Here is a 9,996-nt window from a genome sequence, read left to right on the forward strand (position 1 = left end):
TGGATGCACCAACCATTTTCACTGCAATGCATGGAGGCCAGATTAGCACCAAAACTTTTTCAAGTTAGCCATGGTTTTATCATGTGCACAAAGGGAGGCTTAGCATTCCCTTGCTCTTTCCACAAAAAACACATATGTACAAACCCTGAATATATCAGTTAACGCCCCCCCACTAACCCTCATGCTGACTTTTGAACTGTGTGCTGATAACAAGCTGAACAGTTCCTCTACTCTAGGACATGGTAACCATGTCTTTGTTCTTTTTGTTTTGCATTTTATCTCACTCCATCTTACGTTTAGCCCAAGAGAAGACAGCAACCTCTTTGGACTTTGTCTCCCTCGGATGTGGCCTTTTCCGGTTGTTTATTGCCTTTGTCCCAAATTTTGCGAAATGCATTCTTGGCATTCAGTTCACACAGAACAAAGTTAGCTATATCACCTTCAATTAAATATAGCCTTTTTGGAGACAAGCTTGTATCTCTCAGCGGGAAAGCAGAATAGCTGCAATATGTGCACTTCCTGTGATAAAAATCTTTTCACTGAATCCTCACAAACGTATTCTAAAACAGAACTGTCATTAGCATAACAAATACCTATTTAATTTGCTAAGTATTGATGCAAAACTTAGAAAATTTAAAAAGTGCATTTTCTAAAATGCAGCTTTTACTGTAGGTGGAAAAGTCCACATGAACAAAGTCTTGTTTTGAGCACCTATGCTATAACTGGCCTCTATCGGGAACCGAAGGTGGTCAAACAGTAAAGAGCAAGCGGCTCAAAGTGTATCGCACTGTCAAAATGAGCGTGTTTGCACAGAGGGTTTACATTTATGATATGATGGTGTGCATGCAGTTCATTGTCGCTTGTGCACATGCAGTGTTCACCATGAAAACTGGGGTCAGATGAGGTTTTGTGCCCCAGCTGTCACACTCAGCACACAAAGCCACGTGTTCCCTGCCACAAACATGCAGGAATAAGTACCTGTATCAACAAACGTACAGTCTGAATCAAAGGCACTTCAAATGGACTAATGGCACTCTGGGTTAACAATGTGTAATATGATGTACAGTGTCCAAGATGCTACTCTAAGATCGAACACCCTCAACTTCAGCAACAGTTAAAGCATTGTTAAAACCAACAGACAACATTTAAACTTCCCAGTTCTAAAAATGTTCTTTATTTCAAAATGACGCACTAAATATCATTTTGTATACCAGACGATGACATTTTGGCCGTACACACCAAATTTTTTATTCTATAAACTATTTTGAAAACATTATTTACGGATCCTGTAGTTTCTTAGAAAGAAACTCGGACTACATTCTAACTAAAGTTCCTGGTAGTATTGTGCAATGTTGCTCTAACTATACTGAAATCTGCTTGTGACATACATTACTAGAGGAACCTGCTAAACCTGTACACATGCCTTTGACACATAATGGGGAACAAAGACAAAAAGACATTGTGTGAATTTGTTCACGGGTCCCTCGTACGACATTCGAAACTTGAAGCATTTGCTTATTTGTTGCAAAGACAAAAAAAAAGTTATGGATAACTTCTGCTTTTTGTTTAAAAGGAAAATGGATGATTTTGTAATAATGACTATCAAACATTCAGCAGTGGGTTTGCAAAGAAAAAAAAGAGGAAATAACAAAAATGTTCGCAAAACTCAAGGGTTCATATAAATGTTGCAAACAACTGCGATGCAAAAAGAAGTCACATGCAATGCAAAATTATGCTGTTAAACTCCTGCTTACTTTACCTATGTAGAAGGTGTGCACAGTTCACCTCCATGTTCTCTGCATACAGTATCCCTACACTGTGATAACTGCCATTGACTTTGTGCCAACTGCATTAAAAACTGCATTAGAAACATACAAAGATAAACTAAAAGGCTGCAGGTCATGTAATTGAACTTCAACACTGCACTCCTCCTGCATGACACGTCCTGATATTAAGCTTGTAGGGTGTAGCCTTGCCAAAATAATTTGCAGTTACTGATGCTGAAACACAGTGAAACACCAGGAAGGGTTAGGACAGCTTAGAGTTATTTAAGAACATAATACCAGGTTCTTTTTACTTCCCCATTATTGCAAAACCTGTTCGGTTTTTATTATTATACGTTATGCTTTTGCCATTATCTAGTATTGCAGATTATTTATTTGTTGCTCTATTCAATTCAGCTTTATTTATAAAGCGTCAAATCACAACAAAAGTCGCCTCAAGGCACTTTATATTGTAAGGTGAAGACCCTACAATAATATATAGAAAACCCCAACAATCACATGACACCCTCACACAGGCAAGCACTTGGTGACAGTGGGAAGGAAAAAGTCCATTTTACCAGGAAGAAACCTCCATGACAGTGGAGCCATTACAATCAAGTGTATTAAAGTATAGTTACATAAGGAAAGATATTTCTATATTGTGCTATGTGCTAAGCTGGAGCACGGGAGAATCTGCAGTTCTCCTGACAATTAGTAAAACTCTCGAAGCTGATCAAGAACGTTACATGCTGTATTAGAGCTACTAAAGAGGACCCGGGGTTCAAGAGTGCTCCAGCAGGGTGTTATATAAAAACTGTAATCACACTTCACACTTCTAAAAAAAAAAATGCTCCATAGCCTGTGATTGATATAAGGGGTTATATGCTTTTCTTGTAAGACTGACTCACAGCCGGTGTCTCATTATGCTCCAGAGAAAGGCAGAGCGAGAGAGAGAGAAAGGCGCAATATTACCTAATTGTTATGGGAAGATTATCCTCTCAGAGAAGGCGGGGCGAGGGAGGTCAGATGATGGTGGTGGTGATGATGATGGTGTCTGAACCGCCGTGTTATGCGAACGGTCGATGAGAGCGCTCCTTTGGATGGTGGGAGGGGTGACGGGGGAGGGGGGCGGTCTCACTCAGGAACACACACACAAACAGGGGCCCATCTGGTTCAAGTGAGGATAGGGACCGTCCTGAGCTGAACTCGACGTTACAAATAGGAGCTGCGGCATTCCAAGTGGAGCAGAGTGGAGGTGCGCTACACCGATGATAATATTGGATAACAGAAGCGAGTGAAGCCGCGGTTTGTGGACACCACAGAGGAAGGAAAAGCGCGTTCTTCCTGAACAGGACCAAAAACACGTTTGGAAACGCCGAGAGCGGCCATGCGCACCCGCGGAGGAAACTCCTCATTCCACTGAGGTACAATTATTATCATTTTGTAAACAGAGTTTCCTTACAGTGATCTGATCAGCCTACTATAACACCAATAAATTAAAAATGTATTTTTGTGTTTAAACACCTGGGTGTCCTTTTCTGCGGGACTGTGATTTTTACTCCCTCGCTAATGTTCACTTTATGTTTTATGTATTTCATAAAAATCGTCGCACTTTTGACTTTTTCAAAAGCACCTACGGCTGCCTCAAACTGCGCTCATGATGAAGAAAAATGAAGAAGAGGAGTAGGGTCATGGCAGATGATTTAAAAAAAAAGAAAAGCAGCCGGTCAGGGATCAGCATGTCGGTGTCAGACATGTGGGTCAGCGCTGATGGAGCGAGTGGAGACGGACACACCGGAAACCGGTCGTGAATCCGTTGATTAGGGGTTCCGATAGAATTTGCAGAAGAAGGACAAACTTGAAGTACTAAATGTAAATGTAGGTTAGACTGTGATCGGGTCACCTTGTTATCTAGATGTATTTTTACATGTACTTCTTATTTACTGCCTTATACTCGGAGTACTGCCAAAAAATGTGTGGTGTGACTGACAGTTTGGAGTTTCCAGCACTCTCCTGTCTCACACTGAGTGAGTGAGGGCTTGCAAGGTTATATGGAAGTTGCTCCAGTTTTATTGGAGAGTCGTAATGGAGTTACATAATATTGTGTTGTAATAGCTCTTGCATAACCACTAAATCCCTCTTCCCTTGTCCTCTCTCTCAAATTGATCACCAGGAGGCGCTGTTGCTACATTCCCGTCAGACGTCCAACAGAGTTCAGTGAGCCCTCAGCACCACACAGTGGCACTTGACGTTCATCGCCAGCCGGGATTTAATCATCCAACTACCCAGATGTTTGAGGAGGACTCCCAGGAGATGGGGGGCCAAGAAGACGTCAGAGTGCTCCGTGCCGTGGAATCACCCACAGCAGTGGCTTCTGCTGGAGGGGGAGCGGGAGGAGCTTTGTCTTTCACAGATGAAGCTGTGTCCATCCTGACTTCCAGCAGCCTGCTGGCGCGCTCGTTGCTGGGCCGCACCTCAGCCGTCAAACGCAAAGAGAGCCCTTCCTCCAGTGCCCGCCGCAAGCGTGAGTTCATACCTCACGAGAAGAAGGACGACAGCTACTGGGACAAGAGGAGGAAGAACAACGAGGCGGCTAAGCGCTCACGAGAGAAGCGGCGCGTGAACGACATGGTCCTGGAGAGCCGTGTGCTGGCTCTGCTGGAGGAAAACGCGCGACTCCGAGCAGAGCTGTTGGCACTCAAGTTCCGCTTTGGCCTGGTTAAAGACCCCTCCAACGCCCCAATACTGCCCCTCACTACAGCTCCCCAGCACACCCCTCAACCCTTGACTCCTCAATATTACCTCCAAAGGGGGGACGGAGGCCTCCAAGGCTCCTCAGCACCACATCCCAACAACCAAGCAGGCCAGATGAGCAGCAGGGGCTCCAGGGATGCTGGGAACATGTCAGAAGACTCGGGCTTCTCTACGCCAGGTGGGTCCAGTGTGGGCAGTCCGATTTTCTTTGAAGACCGCCTTAGCGACCATGGGAAATTATCCCCACACCGGGGTGAGGAGCTGGGGTATGACCTCCACCATTCGCCTACAGATCCCCACCACGCTGCAGGACTAACTGGGGGGAAGATGGATCACGCAGAGGCGATGAAAAACCTTCCTCACAAATTGCGTTTCAAGATCCCCGGAAGCAACGACGGAACCGATGCCCAGGGAGACGGTGGCGTCGCCAGACGCAGCCCCACGCTATCTACTGCAGGCCGGGAAGCTCCAAGAGAGAAAGGACTGAGCGGAGGCAGCGAGGCAGGAGCAGGCCCAGCATGTGCCAGCTCCTGGATCCAGCACATCGAGGGGGAGGAAAGCAGGAGGGGGCGACACTCCCCTCAATACAGTGCTCCGACATCCAACTACAGCCTCCAGCCCCCTCCTGCTCAAGTGCAACCTGAGGTCCAGTACCAGCACGAGAACACTTACCTGAAGTGTCAGCTAAACTCTCTCAGCGAGGAGGTGGCTCAGCTGAAAAAGCTTTTCACAGAGCAGCTCATGGCCAAAACCAACTGAGGACAGATGCTGTGAGCCAGTCAGCATTTGCCGGCGTCTAGACTTTTAAGGGCAAAGTTTACTTTAAGAAAGCCAAAAAGGACTTTTAAGTCTAGCTCATCATGTGTTGTTTTTATCTCAAGTATTGTATTGTATTATAATAAATGTCTTTAAAGCTCATCTCATAAACCTGCTGTCTATAACAAACACTCAGTCTGAGCAATCTATGTTCCCCCAGACAGGGAGTCTTAACTGTATTGGTGTTAAGTGGATAATAGCTTCTTTATTACATACACTGTGACAACTAAAAACATGCAGCACAAAGCTGTTTACATCACATCATCACAGCACAAACCTCACACTGCTCGGCGATGCCAGATTAAAATGCGGCTGGAAGTCGGCCAGCAGGTCGTTGCCACACTGAGATGCGGGAAGTTGCAGTCCGGTAATTAGAGCGGTATGACTTACTGCACAAACAGTTTCCCGCCGCTGAGATGGGTCTGCAAAAAACCCGCAAACACAGGCAGAGACAGACAGTAAACACACACAGAGGTGAGGTTAATAGCCATCAAAACCTCCCCGGGTCTCGGGGAGGGCGGGGTGTTACTTGTTACTCTGGTGTTGTTGTGTGTCTTTTGGGAACCACACTGTAACTTCTGCTCTGTTTTAGTGTTTCACACCTACTACTGATCTTTCTCCATGCCTGGGTTTCAACATATTTGTGTTACCTCCCTGTTTTCTGTGCCGAGGTAATGATAAAATAGTAATGTCTCTCTGTGCGTTTTCATATTCAAAAATAAAAGAAACGTTTGATGGATCCAGCATCACGGTGGCGAGTCAATCATTGCTCATTGGTATTATAAATGGTTATCAAACTTAAAAAACTTAACACAGCCTCTTTTGGGGCTGGAAATTCTTTCCCAGACAGTGAATTGCAGAAAAAAAGGAAGAATGCGAACGGGAATGAGAGAAGGGTCGACTGAAGAGAAGAGGAGTTTCTCTCCCACAGTCCCTGCAGGCGGCAAGATGGGCTGACAGCCAGGCAGACAGAGACAGTGGGCGAGCCCGCTGTTACTCAACAGTTCTGTTACAGACCTTGGAAAACACAAGAGCTCAAAGATAACAGCTGGAAATATAAGTGACAGGAGAAAATTCAAGTCATGAAGAAGGGTTAACATGAATATAGTGAGGTCATGTGCACCCCGAAGGCCACCAGAAGACCTTGACAACCTTTTGCACAGTCCTCAACAAGGAAGGAATGCACTGCCGTTCATTTCCTTCATCCACTTCATGTAATACTATGAAACAGCAGTGAAGAACATCTTAGCTTTCCTACTCAAATGCATGTAAATGGTAGATGGACTACTTCTCATAAAGGGCTTTTGTACTCTACATGCTTCATTCGCCTATTCACACACATTCTTATGAGCACTTTTTTTCTGTCAGTGCTTCCTGTCTAAGATTCACACGCTGTAAATGACCTGCTCTGCTTCCTTGAGCCACAAGGAGAAACACGACCTCACTGATGGTTATGCGGCATAAATCACCACCCCACACAAGCACAGACATTATGTACAAGTATATGTGTGTTATCATACATTTGCTAGCAGTCAACAAAAATGCCTGTCGCTCAGTAGCTACCCCAGACTGTCACCTTGTGCTCGGTCTGGAAAAATAATAACGAATCATGCCTCGTTGGCGTCAGCAGAGGGCAGCAAAGACAATCTCTTCACTGTGTGCCCTCACCGTTAACCCAAATCTTGTTAATCCTACTGTGGATGGCTGCAGTTTTCATTGTTCCTGTACATGTTGGAAGCTAGTTCACATGGTGATGCACAAGAGTTAAAGCCAACTAATGTATCAGAAGAAACGTGCAGAAAGCTGAGCCTTCAATTAGTGTCTTATTATTATTTTGTTATGAGTAGTAAACTGCTTATTCAGCTTGTCGTGTGTCACTGTGATTATTTGCACTCACAATCATGAGGCAACAATTTCGAGTAAAATGCAGCTAAAGTATATAAACATCAAAGGTTTATTTGGTTGAATATTTGATCATTAAGGTGTAAACTGAATAAACACCAATAAAGTACATTTCATTTAACTGGATTCCAATAACTGGATGTTTTACATTGTAATTATGTAACCAAATTACATGGAAAAGTGACATGAAATCAAATGACATAAAATCAGCGTAACTGTTTTTTCTTATTGCAAAACAAAGACTTGTGAAAGCTTTTAAATACACTAGAAAGCAGCTGAGAGACACACACACACAAAGATCCGCCCTGCAATAAGATGAGCTGTCTATAAGCCTCTGAAATGTCGAAATACAAACACTGGATTAGAATAGATTTGATTAGTAAAACAGGCTGAGAGTGAAGTGAAGAAAGCCTGCGGTGAAACTGAAAGGGAACAAGGTAGAGGCAGTTGCTGCAGGTGTGGTGAGGGGAGAAAGGGAGTCTGCTTTAATGGATCCACTGCAACATGCTGCCGTTCCACGATCATCCTCACCCACATCCATGCACCCATACACCCCCCCCTCCCCTCCCCACACACACAACCCCCTCTTTCTGCTCCCCTCTTTTTTTCTAGTGAAAGGATAAAGCCTGTTGCTAGGCAGACAGTGCGACAGTTGCCATGGGAACGCTTGCAGACATAGCTAGAAGGGGTCGGGTTGGGGTGGGGATAAGGATGGGGTGCAAGGGGGGAAAAAAGAGGGAGTGATGCACAGACAGACAGAGAGAGAGAGTGAGTCTGTGTGTGGTTTGAATGGGGGAGGGGGACCCAAGTTCACGGCCGGTGCCTCTGCTCGCGTCGTGATGTTTGTCTCCTCCGGCTGAAGAAGGAGATAAAGCGAAAGAATGGTGATTCATACATGTTGAAAATGATGCTTCTCATTAGGGGGTTACCCTCTGATGATGCGTTGGAACAAAGACAAGTGTGGCAGCTTCACAAATCTGAAAACATGTGGGTAAAAGAAAAAGGATCTCAGCATCTAATGCAAAAAGTTGCAGCAATTTAGGTGGTGTGTTTTTATCAAACTAGAGCTCAGAGGGAAAAAAGGAATTCCTCATTTAAAAGGTGAAAAGTCGTACACATGCTTCAAGCCAGGGAAAAAAGAGATGGCCTAATTGCGATTACTGACACGTATTTAACTTGCAATTCTTAAAGTAATACGCTGGAATTTCCTCATGTTTTAGTGAAAGAGGATCAATTTCTCATTGTGAACACTCACACAAACCATTCTTTTTCTTTCTTTTTCTTTTTTTGACACTGACATAAAAAAGAAGAGCGCAGCCTTGAAGATAAAAGGAGATAATGAACACATCCGCAGCAGAAGTCAGCCTTTAAGGCAGCCGTTCAGGCAATCTTTTGCCAATTTAAATCACTCTGTGGATAATGCACATTTTACCGAGAGCCTGAAGCATCACTGTGTCTGCAGCAGGGCTATCTCACACAGAGGCGCTCCGGTGATGATCCAAACTGCATTCAAAGGGTACATCACCAGGCTTTTACGCCCAGATTACCACATACATGCTTATTTTCAATTTGTAACATTTTTTTTTTTTTTTAAATGGGCAAAACAAAGATGGACGCTGGTAATATATTTCTGCAGAAAAAGAGTGCGGCCCATCTGCACTCCTCACCTGTCACCCAGTGAAAACATCTGCAGAACGATGTAGAGAAACATGCAGCTGCTGTGTTTCCTGAAAGTAGGGGTGATGCACCACAATGGGAAATGTGCTTCTGTTCCTGCGTTTTGTTTTGGGTGGGTTTCAACTTTCAACTAATGCTACTTTTTCAGGTACACCTTGCTATAGTACTGGGATGTAATAGTTGGGTGTTTTCAGAATGGCCTTAATTTTTTGTAGCATAACAATCGGATGAACAGGTATACCTAATAAAGAGGCTAGTGAGTATATTTGTAGTTCTAGCTGGTGGTTTGTTTGTTTGTTTTAAGGTGTTGCAGTGTTTGATATATTGTCTTTGTAAATCACAACTCAATTACATTGCTGATTAGTCCCGTCCAGTACGTTAGTCACACTTCCTGGTGTGAGTCTGTCTCTGATCCAGTCCCCCTGCATGCCACACTGACAGGTATCCATTCAGCCCACTCATAAGCCAAACCAAATGGGCGTTGTTTAAAGTGGAGAAGTAAGATGAACCAAATAGCTTAACTGTTCTCCTCTTTGTTTGAGCCTCCTCCAGACTTTACACCTCTGAGCATGACACACATTCCTGCTTGCGGTGAGGACTAATCAAAATTACACAACATGCTTACAATGAGTCCAGGTGAGCTGGTTTGACTGGATTATTGAGCACAGTCGTTTGGGAACATACTGTACGCGGAGCAGTTCTGCGAATGCAAGAACCGTGACTGCCAGGAAACACCTCCAACATAACAAAACTAAAGATTTTCACTTGCGTTCGTCCACTTGCAACACTGACTAAAATGTCCATGGTTTCCTCTAAAGGTCACGCACAGGTTTGCCCAAAAGTTCTTCCCTGAGTGACAACAAAAGAAGTCAAAACTGCCCCATCGGCGAGGTAGCTGGAGGCCAAAGAGGCAGCACGTGCCGCACACACGTCACGTGTTGCCTGAACTTGAAAAATGAAAGACATTATTTTTATCATTGTTTTTTCCTCAATTAAATCATATTTCCAGTTTGAGTTTGCACCAGCAGACTGGAAATACCTCTGCCTTTTTTACTGAAAGTCAACTTTGACTTATTTTGTGTTG

General features: G+C 44.2%; 2 protein-coding genes across 2 annotated transcripts in view; one reads left to right on the plus strand and one right to left on the minus strand.

The window, feature by feature from the left end:
- plppr2a (phospholipid phosphatase related 2a) overlaps window positions 1-9,996 on the minus strand; it is a 203,943-nt gene that overhangs the window by 171,949 nt on the left and 21,998 nt on the right. The window lies entirely within an intron of this gene.
- nfil3-6 (nuclear factor, interleukin 3 regulated, member 6) lies at window positions 2,903-6,073 on the plus strand. Its single transcript, XM_085403143.1, has 2 exons — window positions 2,903-3,187; window positions 3,937-6,073. Exon 2 carries the CDS (start codon window positions 4,053-4,055, stop codon window positions 5,274-5,276), a length of 1,224 nt encoding a protein of 407 aa, XP_085259269.1. The 5' UTR covers window positions 2,903-3,187; window positions 3,937-4,052; the 3' UTR covers window positions 5,277-6,073.

This window comes from Rhamphochromis longiceps, linkage group LG4 (genome assembly GCF_057381845.1).
Source record: "Rhamphochromis longiceps isolate RC_006_pf linkage group LG4, R_longiceps_female_GT1.1, whole genome shotgun sequence".
NCBI classification, from domain to species: Eukaryota; Metazoa; Chordata; class Actinopteri; order Cichliformes; family Cichlidae; genus Rhamphochromis; species Rhamphochromis longiceps.